Source organism: Anthonomus grandis, chromosome 1 (assembly GCF_022605725.1).
Source record: "Anthonomus grandis grandis chromosome 1, icAntGran1.3, whole genome shotgun sequence".
In the NCBI taxonomy this organism is placed as follows: domain Eukaryota; kingdom Metazoa; phylum Arthropoda; class Insecta; order Coleoptera; family Curculionidae; genus Anthonomus; species Anthonomus grandis.
Window position 1 is genome coordinate 41,959,717 of NC_065546.1, and position 22,236 is coordinate 41,981,952.

The following is a 22,236-nucleotide window of genomic DNA, read 5'->3' on the forward strand; positions in this document are numbered from 1 at the left end:
TTTTATTACAAAGAATAGTTATTGTGTATTTTAATAATAAGAATATAAAATGAGCTGTATCATCAAAGTTGAAAATGCGATACATTTTAAAAAAAGAAAAGGTACTTTCGCCTACTAGTTAATTTTCAACAGTTCTTCAATAGATTGATTAATGAATTAGATTAGGTAAAAGAAACTCAAATCTTATGGCATTTATTTAAGTTGTTTTGTCAACCAGTCATTAATACAAATGATAACGTTAGCCTTAATTTATAATTTAGGTAATTTGGTTACTTATAATTTAATTTGACCCCATAATTTGGTCTCCATCTGTACATTAATATAATAAAATGTAGGTCAAGTTTCTTATTTCATTATAGAATAAAAGCATATATGTAACAACGTATGTGTAGGTAACAAAAACCTATATTAACATTAAAAAAATATTTATTCTCTTTTTTATACAACAGATATACCATATTAATATATGTGGACTAAATAATTCATAAGAAAAAAAATGTTATTCTATTCTAGGGTTTTAAGAATAAATTTGCATTAAAACATTTTAAGATGAGGCATTTACATGCAGCAAAGAACATTTAAAAATTAAATAAACAATTAACAACTTTCCAATTAAGAAAGAATTTAAATTCCAAAACAAAAAATATTTAAAATTCCAGAACACCTGGTACTTTACCAACAAACTGATTTTATCAAAAAAATAGTACCTACACACTTTTATTTTTCCATTATCAAATAATGGACTTACATATATGAAACACAATTAAAATATCCTCCATTTTGATTGTTAGCAATTGCAGCCATGCAACGTGTACCCGACACCGGTGTTATGGATCACTAAGGACTTTGAACAGAGAACAAGAATAATGTAAACGGTGAAATCAAAACTGGGTTCATTTTTATCACATACCTTGAAGGATCAATTGCATTAATGGCATCAAATAACACTCGTGGAAATCACAAACTACGTTTAAGGCAAATCATTAAGCAAACAATTTAAAAAGGAAAATGAAAAGCTATCGAATCGAGCCTAAATGAAATGATTCTGCTATTGGTCGAAGTTCGAAGCGAGTGTTACCACGATGTTTTGTGGTACCTTTAACTGGATCCAAGTATAGCAAATATCGGGTGAAATAATTTGGCATCTTGCAGGGAATGAAGATATAATTTAATAATTTTAATTCTAATAATTTAATCTGTTGTGCATTTCAAGAAAGGAAAATTATTTCCCCTTGAAAAAAATTTATTCTTGATTTAAGATAAAATAAATATTTGTGTGAAGGCACTGAAAATATATTTGTGAGAACATTATATGTAATTATAATAACAGGCACTTACAATTGATTTAACTGCAATATTTTCCCTAATGTTAAATATAGCTTGTTCTTGAACTATTACAAATTAAAACATTACAATTTTGATTTAAAATAAGATTTTATTTAAATTTTAAGATAAGCATCAATTTGAAAATAAGATTAAGGTGTACTTATCTAATTTTTTTCAAAATTAGCTTTAGTTTTAAATTCTAGAATAATTTTTTTTTGCGATATCACCATAAAAAGTAATCGAGGGGAGTTAAATCTAGCGATCTGGGTGGCCATTCAGTGAACCCTCGTCTACCTATCCAACGATTTGGAAAAATTTCATCTAGATAATAGCGAACGGGTTAAACATAGTGTGGCGGGGTTTCCAACTTGCTGAAAAAAAAGATCACGTTGGTACATGTCGGGTTCTTCCAAATCCGAATACTAAATTATCAGGGCGGGGATAAGATTATTTTGAAGAAATATCATCAAAAAAGTAAGGTCCTAAAACTCTTCCTTCTGTAAACATTATGTGAACCAATGAGGGTTTTCGGTCGCTCAGTATCGACAATTCTGTCTGTTCACATGGCCGTTTAGAGTAAACGTTGCTTCGTCAGAAAATATTATCCATTTTACAAAATTATTGTTATCATTAGGTATATAATTGCTGCATTTGCTCACAAAATTCATTTCGGCGATCAAAATAATCTTCTGATAGCTCTCGAAATAAGAATATTTTAGAAGGGTGGAACTTTGCTTTTTTCAATACTTTATGCATTGCAGATCCCGATAAATTAACATTAGAAGCCGTGCCTGTGATTGTGGCTTCGGGATTATCTTGAGTTGTTAACAGACTGTTAAGCTCATCTTATTCAATTATTGAACCCAGATCAGCTTTTTGAGCATCCCGAACATGCCCGAATTCACGAAACGTTGCTTCAACTCTGCTTACCATGCTTTGGCTAATAGGCAACCGATTAGGATAAGTTGCATTAAACCACTGAACCACCTCCTTTTGAGTACGCGACATCTCCGAAACCAATCATGCACAAGATTTTTTTTTCAAGTTGGGTTAATTTTCTCATATTTCATACAATAACAATAGGTAATAAAGTGTAGTTACGCAGTAATAAAAGGCAGGATGACATTGCTTTCGCCTCTCAAAAAGAATAAACACCACTTGCAAATGTAAAAATATTTGTACCAAATCATTTGTAAAAAAATGCGTTTTTTCTGATTCTGCATTAAAAAATTGTGGTTTCCATTTAAAAATATATTGATGACGTTATATTTTTTTTGAGTCACCCGGTATAATTAAAATCCACGTAGAAAAACCCTAAACCCAATATTAAAATTTTTTTTAAAAACGGTCCATTTCATTTTTATTGAATTTATCCGCTACTTTACGGATGCACTGTATATACAGCAGAGTTTTATCAATTTCTGCAATATTTTAGAAGCCATCAATTTACGTATGACACACACATCTATTGCTGTTTCAATCCTAATAATATGTCTTTGACATGTAATAATTTCTCTTTGGCACAAGAATATTTTTATTGGTTTTATGTCAGTAAGTAATTCATTGTTTATAATCTACAAAATCAAGTAACCCAAACGATACTGCAGCTAAAATCACTGCTGAAATAAATCTTGTAGTTTCCAAGCCAATAACTAAAACTCGAAATTAAAAAAAAATTAATTATATAACTGTTGTAATTTTCGTTGGAAGAACGGACCTTATCTAACGTTGACATTGGAAGAATAGGCATTTTTTTTTAAAAGTTTCTAGTTTTGCTGTATTGACGTTGAGCTTTTAATTCAAATTTGATCTTTTGTCTCTTTTGAAAGGACAATTGCTACTTAAGGAAATTTTTGATAAAAAAACATGCATTATTTCAATACAACTCACCCTATAGCTACCTACACATATAAGGGTGCGGTATAACGGCGGTGAGATGATGCGAAAACAATCGCACATCAGAGAAATCCTGTGGGTCCGAGGGCAGCCGCGATAAGGGAGGCAATTAACTTCAGCAATTCAACATGGCGGCCGGAAGCCATGCATCAATCACTTCGTACACGTCAATTAGATACCGGAAGCGCGTCACTATCAATTTGAACTTCGAACGAATTTCCTTCCTATGAACCTTTATTGATTTCTATTAATATTTGTTTGCTACCAACATTTTTCAAAATATCAATTATCATCGCTAGAAGTTGTCCTTGTTAATCCCATATATATATATAGAGTCTAAGAGATAGTAACTCCTATTACTTTCATGGTCGCTTATCAGCGACGGGACGTCGCTTAGGTAAAGCAAATAGAAAGGGATAGCGAAACCGCGATCGAGGCCCAATAAGATATCCCGTAGTGGGTGTTGCCATAGCGACCCCGGAACGAGCCCGGAATCATCCCCCGGAATGCCATCTTAGGTTGCGGAATCCAGAGGGAAGAGGCCGATGCCCTGTTTCCCTCTGATGATCCTTTAATACGTCAAAATCTGCCTCGTTTTATCAGTCGCTAAGGTTAGTAAAATAATTTTTTCTTTAATTAGTTTTATGAATTTTTTTTATCATCTGTAGGGCGATCTATATTTTTGTCGCAATGACCTGACAAACTATAGACCTATATCAATATTCCCTCTTTTCTCAACAATCTTTGAAAAAGCCCTAAAATCTAGAATTACTCTTTCCTTTGAATCCAATGGTTTTTTTAGTAACAAACAGTTTGGTTTTAGAAGTGCTAAATCAACAACAATGGCAATTAATCACTTTATAGAAATAATAAATGATGTTCTTAAAAAAGGGGAATTCATTGGAGTCACATTTTGCGATTTGAGGCAGGCTTTCGATTGTGTCTTCTTTAAAACCCTTGCAATGAAATTAAGATATTATAATTTTTCGAGCTGTAGCATAAAATAAATAGAATTTTAACTCTGGTAGATCTCAAGTGGTTAATTTGAATGCCTCACAATCTGCAGAATTAACTATGAATGAATCTACATTTTGCAGAATTCAAATTTGGGGTTCCTCAAGGATCAGTGCTGGGCCCTCTGCTTTTTTTATATACATTAATGATCTCGAGCAATGATCCTCGTGCTGATCTTATTCTCTTTGCCGATGACACAACCTTGATAAAAACGGTATATGCACTTGATGATTTGCACATGCATCTACAGGAGACACAATCGAAGGTTTCTGATTGGTTTTATTCTAACCACAGATGTAAATAGCTCCGCAGCTATTTACGGAGCTATTTACATCTGTGATTCTAACCAAGTAAATATAAATGCAGATAAAAACTAACAACTGTAAAGTTCAGTGCAACGATATATTAAAATGGTCACCCGTCAAAACACCAGCATTCCACCTGCTAAACAATGTCATCCACCTTCTATTTACATTGTTTGTGAAGTAAAATGCTGATGTTTTGACGGGTGACCATTCTAATATATCGTTGCACTGGCCTTTACATATCTACTCGCAATTTAAATTTGGCTAATGCAATACACCGGTTATCTTTCTTGGATTAAAAATTGATTCCAAACTTAACATATGCCCTGGAATCGCATCTGGCTTTTTTAAACTTCGGAGATGATGCGGAATGCGTGCCGTATTTTCTTCCTTCAGAGAAACGCCATTAGGATCCTCGAAAACTTGGAATATAGATCGGAGTATAGAATGCATTTCTCAAGACTCGATATTTTAACTGTGCATTGTTTATATATCTACTATTGTCTATCGCACGTCAAGGCCAATATTAATAACTATGAAACTTTTGAAGATGTACATTTACATTTCACTAGAAACAACACTAATAATCATACAGAATTTCATAGAATTCACTACATAAAAACGGGGGTATCTTTTTATGGCCCATGTTTTATCATAAGTTGCCACTTCAAATTAGAATATTGCCTCTTAATAAAGTTTAAAGTAGTATTAAAAAAAATATCTTGTGGCTAAGAGTTTTTTTAGTATGGATAAATATATCAATAATAACTTTACTGACCTTACAAACTATGCACATTAGATTTAAGCTTGTGCCTTTGCTTTTGGCCAATATGTAATTAATTGAGTTGTGTAAGCTTTTCTGTTAGTACCAATAAAGTTCTTTTATCATTGGCTATAATAGGCAATGGATGAATTTAATTTAATTTTCATTTTCAAAGTAGCTATGTAACGATTATTCGATGGTGCAACCTATCCAAATGCAATCCAACCTTCAAATCTTCAGGTTTAAAAATGTTTAAATGTTGGATATGAGCAAAGGTTCTGGATGCACAATCCATTTAATTCCTTCTGTGCATGGTGAAAAAGTCAAAAAACCCTCGTAGAAAAATAGTTATTTGCAAACTATAGCATCAGTAATTTAACGCATTTTAAGAGTAAATATTTTCTTTCTAATTATGTTTTGACGCTTCATCATCAGTGGGTCGCCAACGTAATATTAAATTTAAGAAAGTGAATATATCAGAATCCAACGGCCCTCCAGACAAAGGTGTCTTCTTAAATCCACTCTATTTGGTATATAAAATAGCATTTAATCGACTATTGTCGATTTTGATTTCATATAGCAGCTGCTCAAGCTCATCAGAAAATTTTAAAAGATTAAGCTTTGATGGAAGTGGAACGCAAATTGCACATCGATTACTAAGATTTATGGAAGATTGTTTGCATCCTCCTGCTTCATTAAACTAGTTTTTCTATAAATATGGACCGTTTTGTACCTTATATCCCTAGTTAATTAGTTGTTTTCTGTTGAAGCCTTTGTAATTGGCAATTCTGCTTCCTATGCCGTGTACACAAAAATTCCCGAACCCCCTTAATAATTCGTTCTTTTATCGAAAAAAGCCCCAAATAAAAAATAAAGATCTCTTTCAGATCTACGTTAGAAAGGTAATTTTGCGTTTAGACATCACAAGAGTATTGAGATAAAAGCTACCTTTTTTTAAATTCAATGGTATATTTTTTTACCCATTATTCGATTTTTCACAACTTCATGTAACGTAGGCTGTACTTAACTTCAACAGATTAAAAGATACAATGGTTTAAAAAATTATTATGTAAAATTTATTATAAATAAAACATGAAAATTTTTATTGCAAAACTAAGCTATAAAAAACAAACGATACAAAAAAAGTATTCAAACCATAAACCTATTTAATTAAACATTCTGCTCGAATTCTGTCTTGTTATACGTTAATATTTTCTGGTTTTGTCTCCTAAACTCTATTTTTTTTAAATAAAAAAAGAAATTAGTCTAGGATATAAGAGCAGGGCTTCGCGACTCAACGATTTGTAAAAGTCGTATCTAATAATCTTCTTGAATTAGCTTCATAATGAGCAGGAGCGCCATATTTTTGGAACCATAATTAATGAAATTACCTTTAAGCATGTCTTCTTGTATATTTACTATCTGATCTTGCAGATATCGGGTGGCATTTAATTTATCCTCGATAAAAAATTAACCTCCTATCCTATTACCAAATATACCTTCGCAAACATTTACCTTTTCAGGATACGGCGGATATGTATTTCACGTATCCAGTGTAGATTTTCAGCTGACCAAGATCTGCAATTATGTCGATTCGCTGAAATTTATTGCGTTTAAGGACATTTTAAACAAATATAAAACAAGCATCTGACTGGTCGATAACTTGGCATTAATTTGGGTCTTCAACAAATTTTTTGATAATTGCTTAAGGTTTTTGGCCTCCCTTTTCGTTGACGGTCTTTGGAACTTCCAGTTCCAGTTTGATCAAATCTCTAAATTTTTCTCTGTAGATTTCGAAATTGGTGTGCGGTCTTAAAATATTGTATTGAAAAGGTCTTGGGTTTATTGAGAAGTCTGAATCGTCTAATCAAAAGAAGTGTGATTCTTTCTTTCTCAGAAAGTGAAATACTTATAAAAATATAATTAAAACTATTGTATAAATAGTTGAATAGAAGTCCATATTTTGTAGGAGAATGCGTATATAAAGATAACAAATAGGGGAAGTCTTTATCTCCAAGAAAAATGCATGTGGGACACTTAGGTAAATGTATTATGCATTTCGGCTGTGTAAACAGCCATCATCAGATACTAAAATAAAATAAAATACAGGTAATTCAGGACAATTTTAAAAAAGAGCTTATTCGCTATAACAATATAGATTTAGAGCTTAATAGAACATTACAAAAAACATATACGTTCACCAAATAAACCAAAAAATTACCCGTTTTCGGGAAAAAAACAACAATAAATAAAAGAATTAGAATTAAAAACAATAAGGACATCTACGATTTAAAATATAAAATTTATACTAAGGACGATACAGATTTCTACATATTAAAAGAAGGTACTATAAGGAACTATTGTATATTAGCGTTGCGTTAAAGAAAATATTTTAAATTTTGACTAATACAAATATTATAAGATAAGATGAAAGAGTTAGAAACAATAAGGTAAAAGTTATTTTCTAGGGCTAATTGAATCAAAAAAGCGTAAACTGTCAAACTTGGTTTGCTCATTAATGCATGTGCAGTCTGGGGAGTTTATGGCCCTATTTATTTCAAATGCTTCCAACAAGTCCAATTGTAACCCTTTCTCACAAACATGCAGAACCTCAGTGTTAGGTCCCGGATCAAAACTATGCCCAGACTCTAATATGTGGTTCGCAAAAGGAGAATTGGTATTGTTAATAAAAGTATTTTTATTTCGCGTGATAAGTCTTAAATGTTCGTTGACTCTGACTTCAATTTTCCTTCCGCTTTGGCCGACATAACAGATATCACATAATGGGTGGGAACAAGTTAACTTGTAAACTCCAGATCGGTGTGTTATCGGTATTTTATCTTTAGTGTTTACTAAATGTTTTGCCAAGTTGTTTTTGGTTTTGAAACAAATATTAGGTTTAGTGACAAATTCATTGGACTTAAAACACTGTGCAACACTAGAAGAGACGTTGCCAAAGTAAGTAATAGATCGATAAGATCCGAGGGTGTTGGGTTTACTGAGTAATGGTTTATTAAGTTTTTTGAAAAAAATGTTTGTTGTATAGCTTCTTAATAGCATTTATAGGATATCCATTATTTCGAGCGATTTGTAAAATTATATTATATTCTTTTTTGAAATTAATATCGTTTAGTGGAATATTGAACAATCTATGAAAAAAACAATTAAAAGCGGCAAATTTTTGGCTAAAGGGATGATTAGAGGTAAAGGGTATTACTGTATCTGTGGCTGTAGGTTTACGATATATTTGAAATTCAAAATTGTTATTGTGATTAGTGATAAAAAGGTCTAAAAATGGCAAACTTGATTCTTTCTCTAACTCGTAGGTAAACTGTATGTTGGGATGAACAGAATTAATGAAATCAACAAAGTTTTCTAGGTCGTCTTTGGTTCCATTAAAAATAGTAAAAATGTCGTCTACGTAGCGAACCCATGTTTTTATATGTTTTTTAAATAAATGGTGTTCTGAAATTTGTTGTTCTAGTTTATACATAAACAGTTCGGCTAAAAAAGGTGTAATTTGTCACCTGCCCACGAGCCCATTGCTAATCCAGTTTTTTGTTCGAAAAAATTATTGTCAAATTGAAAAAAGTTTTGAAGGAGGTTCTGCATGTTTGTGAGAAAGGGTTACAATTGGACTTGTTGGAAGCATTTGAAATAAATAGGGCCATAAACTCCCCAGACTGCACATGCATTAATGAGCAAACCAAGTTTGACAGTTTACGCTTTTTTGATTCAATTAGCCCTAGAAAATAACTTTTACCTTATTGTTTCTAACTCTTTCATCTTATCTTATAATATTTGTATTAGTCAAAATTTAAAATATTTTCTTTAACGCAACGCTAATATACAATAGTTCCTTATAGTACCTTCTTTTAATATGTAGAAATCTGTATCGTCCTTAGTATAAATTTTATATTTTAAATCGTAGATGTCCTTATTGTACTATGTTTTTAATTCTAATTCTTTTATTTATTGTTGTTTTTTTCCCGATAACGGGTAATTTTTTGGTTTATTTGGTGAACGTATATGTTTTTTGTAATGTTTTGGTAAGCTCTAAATCTATATTGTTATAGCGAATAAGCTCTTTTTTAAAATTGTCCTAAATTACCTGTATTTTATTTTATTTTAGTATCTGATGATGGCTGTTTACACAGCCGAAATGCATAATACATTTACCTAAGTGTCCCACATGCATTTTTCTTGGAGATAAAGACTTCCCCTATTTGTTATCTTTATTGTATAAATTGTTTCAAGTGTTCAATAAGACAATAATTATAAATAATCTGATACTTATAGGTGTAATAAATAAGGAAAAAAGTAATAAAATTACCTCAACAGGTAAACACGTTTAAAAAATACTTAATAACATTTTTATTGATAAAGTACTTTTTTAAACTACCCTGTCCTACCTATCCTATTTAAAGCTAGTGGAGTAAGGTACAGCAAATCTTATCTGTAAGTTGTATTAAAATTTTGCATAGAATCGGAAAATGCATAAAAAATATACCATTCTATTTAAAAAAAGGCAACTTTGGTCTCTACTAATGCTGTGAACCTTTCTATATATACAAAGTTATCTTTCTAATAGAGATCTGAGAGAGATCTATAATTTTTATTTGGGACACTTGTTGATAAACGAGCGCGTTCACGAATAGAGGGAGTACGAGACTTTTTTAACACATCGTATAATTTGCATAATTATGTAAGAAAAGCAACATATTGTTACCATTACTTCAGACTCCGCAAAGTGAGATGGAGGTATAAATATGAAAATTGAACTATTATCCCTATTTTCGATATTGTGGTTTCAGTTTTATTTTATAGTCTTCTTTATAGGATCATATGGAAAGTGTGTTTTTTTATTTTAGTTCGCACAGCTATATCAGGAAAATATAGTTTTATTGTCCTTCTGTAAGATTTCTTAGATTGCGATGTAGATTAGGTATTAAAACAGCACTTTTTTCACAATTTTATATCATGATATTAATTCTGTTTTGCGGTATTATCTGAAACTGCTATTTTATTTACACAAAAAAAAATTACTACCATTAAAATACAAAAAAAATTTACTAAGCACACATTTAATTAAACTGAGTTCCTAAAATTTTACATAAAAATAAAAAATACAATGACTTTTATTAGCAAAATAAATTTTTTATTCATTTAGTCATAAAATAATACTTCTCTGCCATTGTGAGACTGAACTGGTCGCGAGTTGCACGTTATGGCACACATATTGCAAGCCCCAAGTTTCCGGAACTTTTTCACTTGTCTGCTGGATATGAGCAAAGGTTCTGGCTGTACAATCCATTTAACTCCTTCGGTACATGGTGGAAAAGTCAAAGAACCCTCGTAAAAAAAATAGTTATTTGCAAACGATGGCGTTAGTAATTTAAGAGGAAATGGACAAATCATCACGCAGCTCAACGGACACTTTAAATGATTGAGGGCTTGAATTATAGGTTCTAAATAGGGATTGTCTGTAGGGGTAACCATAAAAATGTAGGTCAGCATTAGCAAATTTCCACATCGAGCAGACTCAAACAAATCACATTTGGTGTTGTTGGCATCCTTTGTAAAAGCGACCTGCATTTCAAGAGCAAATCTTTTCGTTTCTATCATATGTTCTGACCCTTCATCATCAGTGGGTCCCCAACGAAATCTTAAGTTTAAGAAAGTGAATGTATCACACTCCAAAGGTCCTCCAGATAAAGACGGCCTCTTAAAGCCACTCCATTTGGCATATAAAACCGCATTTAATCCACTGTTGTAGATTTTGATTTCACATGGCAGCTGCTCAAACTCATCAGAAAATTTTAAAGGATTAAGCTCTGATGGAACGCACATTGCACAACGATTTATAAGGTTTATGGGAGATTGTTTACATCCTCCTGCTTCAGTAAAAAAGTTTTTCCATAAAGATGGACCGTTATGTATCTCATATCCATAGTTGATAAGCTGTTTCTTGTCAAAGCCTCTATAGTTGTCCATTTTGCTAATCATATCATTGATGTAAAGGGCTGCCAGGACGCATGCTGCTAGTATTATGTAATAATATAGACTAACCTGATCTGGTAAATATGAAGATAGTTCATCCATTTCAAGCTGGTTGACGAAAATTTCATAAATATAGTGGGAAAAAATCTTTTTATGTGGCAAAAAATGAATTATATAAAGACTTTTGACATATTTGCAGGTTTGATTATTAATGAAATGACAGATGTGATGTTATTGCATGAACCTAAGGTAAGTTTTAAATAGCCTAGAAGGTATCTGAAATGTTTTTAAGTATAATTGAAAAGTTTTCAGCTTGTTTCAAAAATCTAAAAAATAGTGAATATTAAGACTTTTATTGACTAAAAAACTATAAAGTTACCACAAAACCAAAATGGTTCTAGCTAAGCTAATTTGTTAACTAGGTCCAAATGTTTAAATTTTCCTAGCGAATAGCCTCTATGTCCTTGTAATGAAGTTGCTATAATTTTTTAAATAACTTGGTAATTATATGAGAAATTGGATGAAATTTTTCAATAATTCCTCAATTATTATTTTAAAAACTCATGATATATACACCACCCCTTGAAGTGTGGTATAGTTTACAAGTTAAACGCAAAATAGAAGATTATTATTATAATTATTATTATTTTACTTTAAAATATTTGTTTTATTATTCTGATAATCTTGAATCTTAGAAAACTTAATACCATGAAAGTGATGATCTTCATTTCAATTTTTGCTTGTATTTACTTAACAAATTCAGTTAAAAACATTTTTATTTTCCATTTTTACTATTACGACTTTTACTTTCCTTCTATGTAGGTACAGTGTTTCCACATTAATAGGTACAACCATCTATAAAAATCAAAATATAGATGATTTTATGAGGGTTTGTAATTAGCAAGGGATTTTATAGTAAAAATAAACAATAAACAATTCACTATAATTCGGTTTTGAGAAACAGTGACGTTTAAATAAGGATGGTCATACATTATCCACGTATTAAATAAGGAGGAAGCTACATCGCCTGTTGCAGACGATATATCCAAGTGTCGTTTACAAATCGCCAAAATCTAGGCAATCCGCTAGACACACACGTCAAACGTCAGCGTCGTCAACTTCATTACCGTTATTTAATATATTTTTTGTTGGCAACACTGAAAATGTTCAAAGTGACCAACATCAAAAGGACACAACCACTATAAAAATGGCGGCCACCAGGCATCGTGGTCATTTTTGAGTATCGTGGCCATATGCATTAGCAGTCCAGGTATATTTATTAAGTTCGTGGGTGGCAGCCATGGCGAGCGATACATGCCAAGATCCTGGTCTGGAAAATAAAGTCGAAAAATTGTTTATTCAATGTAATAAATCAGTTAAAAATAGTGTTCAATGTAAGCATTGTTCGGGACTTTTTCATCCTGTATGTTTGAGACAGGCTGAAGCAGCAAAGAGTACGAATTGTGTCCATGAAGTCGACCTAAACTCAAAGGAGTCCGACACTGAAGTTACCCTTTTAAGTGTACTAGTTGATGAGCTACAAGGTAAAAACCGCATATTAGATGAAAATGCAGTGCTTCTTCGTGAAAAAATCACTTATCTTGAAAGAAATCTAGATGAAAATCAAAAATTTGCTACTGAGAACTCAAAAAATTCTGATAACCCCGACAAAACTGTAAGGGAGTCGTCCACAATTTTCGTCAATCGTGGGGCACGTTCACCAAAACCACCGTACACGTTGAATTCTGCTCAGTTTCCAATCGAATTGACTAAAATGACAACTAGCAACGTTGCTCGGTTGTCACCAAATCTGTCGACCTCATATGCTGTGGTCGTGTCAAAGTTAAATAACCTCACAAATCCAAAAGTGACTGTAAGCAAAAATAAACAAAATAAAATAAGCAAGCACTACGTAAAGGCAGCTGTTTTAAGTGCACAAACTCCAATCAAAATGCAGCAAATACAAAAACTAAGAAGTGATGATGATGACCATTCATATGCACCATTCATATCGCAAAATAACAGAACGAATCGAAAACAACCAAGGTTTTTTGTTGGGAGAAATGAAGAAGAAAAGGTGGTTGAATATCAAAACTAGTTTCTTTGCATGTGACTAGATAACTAAACTTTCCTTCCCTAATACTTAACCCCCTAATACTTCTCCAGGGGCACTTAAAACCATGCTTGAGCCTTACTTTAACGGTGTTCAATGTGAGCCGCATCCTTCCAAATATCCTAGTTCATATTCTTCAATGAAAGTAACGATACACCCAGATCAGTTTAGGTCAGCCTGGAAGAGTGAAATATGGCCAGCTGGCGCAGTTGTGTCAAGATTTTTTGTTAGAAAGAGGATGCCGCTGCAGCGCACAGAAAGAGTGAATCCTCAAAATGCACAAACTTAAAGTTACATCATAAAACTAACGTAAACAAGAAATCTCTCTCTGTGTATTACCAGAACACACGGGACTAAGAACAAAAACTGAGACCTTTTATACTAATAACTTGTCAGAAGATTATGATATAATTGCTGTAACTGAATCTTGGCTTACAGATGTAAATAATAGTTCGGAAGTACTTGACGATAGGTGAATTGTCATCAGAAAAGATCGTCAGGCGAATGATATGAAAAAACATGGAGGAGGAGTTCTAATTGGTATCAAAAAGTAGGTACCTAAATTTTGAAGTAATTATTAATAATAAATTTACTTACCCTGTAATAGTTTAGTTGCACTCTATAATGAGTATTTTGATCTATTAGGTTCGCTTAATTATAATAGAAGTAAGATCTGGTTGTAATGTAACGGGTCAAAGTAAAGCATTATTAGATTTTTGTACGTTTAATAATCTAAAGCAATATAATGAAATTTTAAATTCTTTATCTAGGAAACTTGATTTGGTATAAGCAAATTTTCTTGTTGACGTCAAAAGAGATGATTGTCCATTAGTCAAATAGGACAATCATCATCTATCTTTATCAGTTTAATTTTCTTATTTATCTAACGAGAAATCTATGGATAAAATACAGGCTGGCTGTGTGAATGACTAAGCCAGGGCTGATTTTAAGCTACTCTATAACTTAATTAGCGACATTAACTGGGACTTGTGACGTACGGTGAAAAAAATGGTGATTGCTGCTTGGTTTTGTTCTATGAGAAAATATATTCATGCATTAGTCAATGTGTCCCAAGAAGACTGTAAAGTTGTCTCATAAAAAACATAAATTTTCTATTTGGTTTTCGACAGACATAGTAAATAAAATAAATAAGAAAAAGCGCTACCATACTTTGGTGAGAAAATCTAGGGACCGCATGGATCAGATTGATGACTATAAAAATTACTACGAACCAGGGTAAAATTACAAACTAAACTTGAATATAAGCAAAATAAAGAAAACGTTCAAAAAAATATACAGGCAGATCCCCAAAGTTTTTTGAGTTTTTTAGGTTCAAGTCTTCTGGAATACCTAATACTATGGAAATTGTTGGCAAGGGATACTCTGAAGAAAATGGGAATGCAAAATTGTGTGCAAATAGGTTTGCTACTTTTTTTCAGTGTTCAGCCTCTTATCACTGCGTGAGTATGTTTTGCGAGATTGTTCTTTTAGAAATGTCAACCCAACTGAGATCGGCAAGGAAACTGTTAAAAAAGGTATCAAAAATTGAAACCGAAATAATCAACAGGTATTGATAATATCCCATCCTATACAAATAGGGGGTGCGCTGAATTTCTTGCGAGATCAATAGCACATATTTTTAATATGTCTGTCCAAAGCCAATTGTTTCCTGAAAAGCTTAAGGCAGCAGTTATTATCCCCGTCTTCAAAAATAATTCTGAAAGTGACATAAAAATGTACAGGCCTATAAGCATATTAAACTGTTTCGCTAACATTTGTAGTTAGTTAGTAGTGTTCAGCAGTAATGTGGATTCCCTTTGTTTTTATCAATGCGCTTGTGAATTGCTTAAAATACTCAACATTTAATTATCTTATCAATGCTTCAGTCTTACAAAAAAAGCAGGAAATCAAGGATTTGGGTGTTTATATGCAAAATAAGTTAAAATTTAACTCGCACTATGACTTTATGGTTGGCAAAGCTTATAAAAACTGGGTTTCATTATATGTAACTCCAGAAACTCCAGAAACAATTATCAACAATAGTGAAACTTTACAATGCTCTTGTAAGGCCTCACTTAGAATATGCGTCAATAATATGGTCACCTGAGGCACAACTTCACAGTGAGCATATTTTGCGCATTCAAAAGAAATTTGCGCATTCAAAGATTTGTGTAGATAACCACTCTTATCCTTACCTGGTTTTTTATCAAAGTGTGTTAGATTCGTACAACTTCTCAAAACTCTGCTATAGAAGAAAAAAGCACTCTCATTGATTTTTATTTACTATTTTTTAAATAATGTTAAATACCAAAATTGCTCACTTATAAATTCTATTAACTTTTATGTACCTAAAGCTAGTCTGAGATATAGGAGTGATAGAATGTTTAGCTCATCTAAGGAGAGTCCTTAAAATCAAATGTTCGAGCACTAAAAATGGGCATAGATCCCTTAGAGTCGAATTAAGTAGCAACGAGGAAGTAGTACGGGTTTTGAGAAGCAAACGAAATCTGGACAGGACTACACGGGTCTACATTGAAGCTGATCTTACAGTTCAACAGAGAAAGTTAACTAAGACTAAGAACAAAAACTGAGACCTTTTATACTAATAACTTGTCAGAAGATTATGATATAATTGCTGTAACTGAATCTTGGCTTACAGATGTAAATAATAGTTCGGAAGTACTTGACGATAGGTGAATTGTCATCAGAAAAGATCGTCAGGCGAATGATATGAAAAAACATGGAGGAGGAGTTCTAATTGGTATCAAAAAGTAGGTACCTAAATTTTGAAGTAATTATTAATAATAAATTTACTTACCCTGTAATAGTTTAGTTGCACTCTATAATGAGTATTTTGATCTATTAGGTTCGCTTAATTATAATAGAAGTAAGATCTGGTTGTAATGTAACGGGTCAAAGTAAAGCATTATTAGATTTTTGTACGTTTAATAATCTAAAGCAATATAATGAAATTTTAAATTCTTTATCTAGGAAACTTGATTTGGTATAAGCAAATTTTCTTGTTGACGTCAAAAGAGATGATTGTCCATTAGTCAAATAGGACAATCATCATCTATCTTTATCAGTTTAATTTTCTTATTTATCTAACGAGAAATCTATGGATAAAATACAGGCTGGCTGTGTGAATGACTAAGCCAGGGCTGATTTTAAGCTACTCTATAACTTAATTAGCGACATTAACTGGGACTTGTGACGTACGGTGAAAAAAATGGTGATTGCTGCTTGGTTTTGTTCTATGAGAAAATATATTCATGCATTAGTCAATGTGTCCCAAGAAGACTGTAAAGTTGTCTCATAAAAAACATAAATTTTCTATTTGGTTTTCGAGAGACATAGTAAATAAAATAAATAAGAAAAAGCGCTACCATACTTTGGTGAGAAAATCTAGGGACCGCATGGATCAGATTGATGACTATAAAAATTACTACGAACCAGGGTAAAATTACAAACTAAACTTGAATATAAGCAAAATAAAGAAAACGTTCAAAAAAATATACAGGCAGATCCCCAAAGTTTTTTGAGTTTTTTAGGTTCAAGTCTTCTGGAATACCTAATACTATGGAAATTGTTGGCAAGGGATACTCTGAAGAAAATGGGAATGCAAAATTGTGTGCAAATAGGTTTGCTACTTTTTTTCAGTGTTCAGCCTCTTATCACTGCGTGAGTATGTTTTGCGAGATTGTTCTTTTAGAAATGTCAACCCAACTGAGATCGGCAAGGAAACTGTTAAAAAAGGTATCAAAAATTGAAACCGAAATAATCAACAGGTATTGATAATATCCCATCCTATACAAATAGGGGGTGCGCTGAATTTCTTGCGAGATCAATAGCACATATTTTTAATATGTCTGTCCAAAGCCAATTGTTTCCTGAAAAGCTTAAGGCAGCAGTTATTATCCCCGTCTTCAAAAATAATTCTGAAAGTGACATAAAAATGTACAGGCCTATAAGCATATTAAACTGTTTCGCTAACATTTGTAGTTAGTTAGTAGTGTTCAGCAGTAATGTGGATTCCCTTTGTTTTTATCAATGCGCTTGTGAATTGCTTAAAATACTCAACATTTAATTATCTTATCAATGCTTCAGTCTTACAAAAAAAGCAGGAAATCAAGGATTTGGGTGTTTATATGCAAAATAAGTTAAAATTTAACTCGCACTATGACTTTATGGTTGGCAAAGCTTATAAAAACTGGGTTTCATTATATGTAACTCCAGAAACTCCAGAAACAATTATCAACAATAGTGAAACTTTACAATGCTCTTGTAAGGCCTCACTTAGAATATGCGTCAATAATATGGTCACCTGAGGCACAACTTCACAGTGAGCATATTTTGCGCATTCAAAAGAAATTTGCGCATTCAAAGATTTGTGTAGATAACCACTCTTATCCTTACCTGGTTTTTTATCAAAGTGTGTTAGATTCGTACAACTTCTCAAAACTCTGCTATAGAAGAAAAAAGCACTCTCATTGATTTTTATTTACTATTTTTTAAATAATGTTAAATACCAAAATTGCTCACTTATAAATTCTATTAACTTTTATGTACCTAAAGCTAGTCTGAGATATAGGAGTGATAGAATGTTTAGCTCATCTAAGGAGAGTCCTTAAAATCAAATGTTCGAGCACTAAAAATGGGCATAGATCCCTTAGAGTCGAATTAAGTAGCAACGAGGAAGTAGTACGGGTTTTGAGAAGCAAACGAAATCTGGACAGGACTACACGGGTCTACATTGAAGCTGATCTTACAGTTCAACAGAGAAAGGATCTAAATGAGTTAAAGGGCAACTTGAACGAAAGACCAAGAAAAGGTGAAAAGGAATGGTAATTAAGTATTTTATGGTATAAAGGAAATTAAGTATTTTGCAGGGATTCCTAGAATTTTTCCAAAAAACCTTCAAAAAACTGAATGTGCCGCTTCCTCACTTCCAATTGATGGTCTATTACCAAAACGTGAGGGATTTATGAACCAAGCTTGACCTGTTATACCAGAATGTATCCTCTTAATATTACATGAGTCTTAAATGATACGTCTTAAATGAGTCCTGGTTAACCAGTGAGTACTTTGATAATGAACTCCAATTATATGATTATACCGAAAGGATAGATTGGCTTTTACTAGTGAATATGCGAGGGAGTGCTGATTGCAGTGCATAAGAGTGTAACCAGTCGGGTTTTATCATCAAGCATAGAAATTGAGGCACTGTTTGTTTGTGTAGGCTCAGAAAGCCATCAGCTATTAGTGGCTACTTCATATTTTCCGCCCAGAAACCACTCTAACAACTATGCTATTTTTGTGGACGATTTGGATGGACTGGTAGATGAACTCCCTCATTGTCGATTGTTGGTTGTGGGCGATTTCAATCTACCTCACTGCCGTTGGTTGGATGAGGAGCTCGAATCAACTGCTGTTCTTGCACCTGGTGAAGTCGAATCTGTCCAGACAGTGATCTTTGTGCCCTATAGAATTTATTTCAGGTCAACTATATTTCAAACAATACTCAACAACAATGGTATTGGCAGCTTCCTCAGATTTATTTGTTTCCATGGCAGATTTTGCATTGCTTCCAACAGACAATCATCACCCTCCAGTGTGCTGTTGTGTGGAGTGTGGTCTTAAAAGAAATTCAAGTGAACTGACTGGCTAGGGACTTTCATTCGGTCGACTAGGATGTTATTTTAGATTTCTTATCGCATAGTTAATAGTTGCAAAGAAGAGGGTACACAGGAGATTTTTGAACTCACAATTGGATGCCGATTGTCGTGGTTTTTCGGTTCTACGCTCAAGTTGTAAAATTTGAAAAAAAAAACACTAGCAATTTCTTAGGAATAATCTGCGAAATTTCTGGAAATTTGTTAACAATAAAAAAGGCAACAGTGCAGTCCCTCAAGAGATATTTTACGAAAACATTAAATGCTCTTCTGGTATTGATATAGTCAATCTGTTCTCTAAATATTTTTCTGAGACGTATAGCAATGCACCACCTAACTGGAACAATTCAGTATCTGTAAATTAAGTTACAAATAATTTGATGAATACATTGGATGTTTGCAAGGGTCCTGGCCCCGATGGGTTGCCACCTATTTTCTTAAAGCATTGCAGCTTTATTATCTCAACAACTGTTTTCCCTGACTTTTGAAATCAAGCTTTGTGACGCCCATCTTAAAGTCTGGTGACAGAAATTTGGTTTTATGTCAGGGCAGGGCGGTCTACTGAGCTGAATGTTCTTACTTTTACTGAGTTTGTTATCCAGTCTTTTGAGGAAGGTTGTCATGTACATGCAGTGTATACGGACTTCAGTAAAGCTTTTGACCGCGTCATGCAATTTTGTTAAGCAAACTAAGCAAGTACGGCCTTACCGGTGCCTTATATATGTGGCTGAAAAGCTACTTATTTAACCGTAGGCAGATTGTTAAACTGTGCAATTTTGAATCAAATGAAGTACAGACTCGATCTGGTGTTCCCCAAGGATCCCACCTGGGGCCGTTGCTTTTTAACATCTTCATCAATGATATTGGAAGTTGTTTCATGAATACCTACTATCTGAAATTTGCGGATGACCTTAAGGTTTACCGTAAAGTCTCAAATTTGGATGATTGCCTCAAACTTCAGCTTGACTTAAATAGGCTTGCTGGTTGGTGCACCGCTAACATCTTAACTGCATCAGTAACTCTACATAAGAAACTCTTAATCAATTAGAATTCTTCATGTGTCCTTTAAAAGCTAAAAGCTACAATTCTCAAAAATATATTTTGCACCTTTTTTAGCTAATTATTATAGCGAGTACTTGACAAAGATATTGGCAACCATATGTTCTACTCACTTTTTTTCAAATAGACATATTTGCTAGGGAAGGAATATACTAATAAATCCATTTTTTTTCAAATCTATATATGGTCTTGAATACCAGTAAATGTCATTGCATACTTTTCTCTCGAGGTACAGGTCAGCTTAATTATATTTATACTATTAATGCACTCCCCTGGGAGTGTTATCTAGTGTAAAAGACCTTGATATAACTTTGGATTCTCAGTTAAATTTTCTTTTCATTCCATTTTTCTTTCCATTAGAAAGTGGTACCAGAGATTTCCAGGACATTGCTTGTATTAAGCTTCTTTACTCTGCACTAGTTCGTCCCCACCTAGAGTATGTATTTGGTCATCTCATTATAAAAATCACATTCAGAAGATTGAACAGGTTCAGCACAAATTTTTAAGATACATTGCATTCAAAAGGAATGCTCCACTTGCTAATATCTAGCACGAGTTTGATTCTGAACTTAATATCCATACTCTATAAAAAACCCTTTTTGTGAAAAGGTCGGCTTGAATGCAGTTTTTCTATAGTGCGGCGCGAACAGCAGAAGCTTTTACCATCGTAACAGAAAACACTCAAATGAGACCTTTACAACTAAAGAAAAAACACAGAACTTCACAAATGCCGAATGTAAACACAAAGCTGTTTGACAAGATTTCTCGCATCACTAAGCTTTTGCTTGCGATGTTACTATTCCCAGTATTTGAGAAGCATTTTTAGGAATGGAAATTTTAATATTTTTTCCTTTGTGTTTTGCGCTTAGAACAGGATATATCTATTTCTACTTTTTATGTTCAATCCAAAAATCCAACACAAATAAGTTAAATTAACATTATTATATGTATTAATATATAGCTGACACTTCACAACAATATGTTTGTAAACAAAACACTCTTTTGCCCCTGAGCACGTGTTGAACCTCAACCAAACTTACTGATCTACTTTTTCCATGTTCTAGAGTGAAACACGTGTCGAGCATAAAATAAAAGAGTTTTGGAGAACTATTGTGTGATTTGTCATATTAATGGCATTCTACGTGCCCCATCCCGCTCTTTCCAAGCTAATAGGCAAAAACAAGAGAAAAACAAACTTTATGACGTTTAGTATTTTAAAACTAGGGTAAGATATCAGTAGATATAGAAAAATATCATGTTTCCTCTTATTTTCCTCTTTTATGAGATATCGATGAGCCTAATGTCATATCTGATGACAAATTGCTTAACTTTCTGGAGCTTTCCCGGTATGACAAACTTCTAATGTAAAATGGTGTTGCCAGTTTTTACGTTAAATTACCCTTCAAACTAGCCAAGGGTCGAAAAAAGCGCCGACTCACATAAAAAGAGCGCGTCCGATCCACTTTGGCAAAGCATACGGTTTTTTTTTTCTGTTGTGTTTTGGGGGGTCCGCGGCGATGTTTAGATGGTCCAAGGGGGGGAGTGACGCCCTACACGTTAAACGAGGATAATAAATAACCTCCTAACCGCCCGTCGGCGTCCTATCATCACTTATGACTCCCGGGCGGCCCTTTTTAGGGTCTTTTATCAACACCCGGCTTGACGCTTATCGCCGCCACCTACCGGCCCTGGATGACTTGCCGGATTTTCGGGCTGAGACTTCCAGTTTTGGAAAGTGTTTCGCTCTTTTTATCTGATTGATGTATAGGTAGATAAATAAGGTGACAATGCTTCTGACGTAATAAAAAAATAGTTTTTGGGAATAAATTAGGTATTTAAAACTCTACTATATACAGAGGATTTATTTATTATTTCATAGTTTAGGAGTTAATTGATAGTAATATTATAACAGTTTTTTACTACTGCCTATATAAACAACATCTGCACGTGTAACGTATTTTAAAAAAATTTAAGAGAAGACTGTCATAGATATGTTCTGGTGTTCCAAATTTCAGCTCTCAAAAACTAGAAGAGATACGAAGTCGATCAAATGCAGGTATCGTTGTGCAAGTTGGTGCTCATTAAAAC

General features: G+C 33.1%; 2 protein-coding genes across 4 annotated transcripts in view; one reads left to right on the forward strand and one right to left on the reverse strand.

Annotated features, from left to right (window-relative positions):
* LOC126749639 (DNA-binding protein D-ETS-3) overlaps positions 1-22,236 on the forward strand; it is a 179,338-nt gene that overhangs the window by 46,589 nt on the left and 110,513 nt on the right. The gene's annotated exons all lie outside the window — the stretch shown is intronic.
* On the reverse strand, positions 10,370-11,517 carry LOC126749869 (carbonic anhydrase 2-like). Its single transcript, XM_050459502.1, has one exon. The coding sequence runs from the start codon at positions 11,404-11,406 to the stop codon at positions 10,471-10,473; it is 936 nt and encodes a 311-aa protein (XP_050315459.1). The 5' UTR covers positions 11,407-11,517; the 3' UTR covers positions 10,370-10,470.

Coding starts and splice junctions, on each gene's coding strand:
- LOC126749869 (XM_050459502.1), bottom strand. CDS start 11,406: ATGGATGAACTATCTTCATATTTACCAGATCAGGTTAGTCTATATTAT.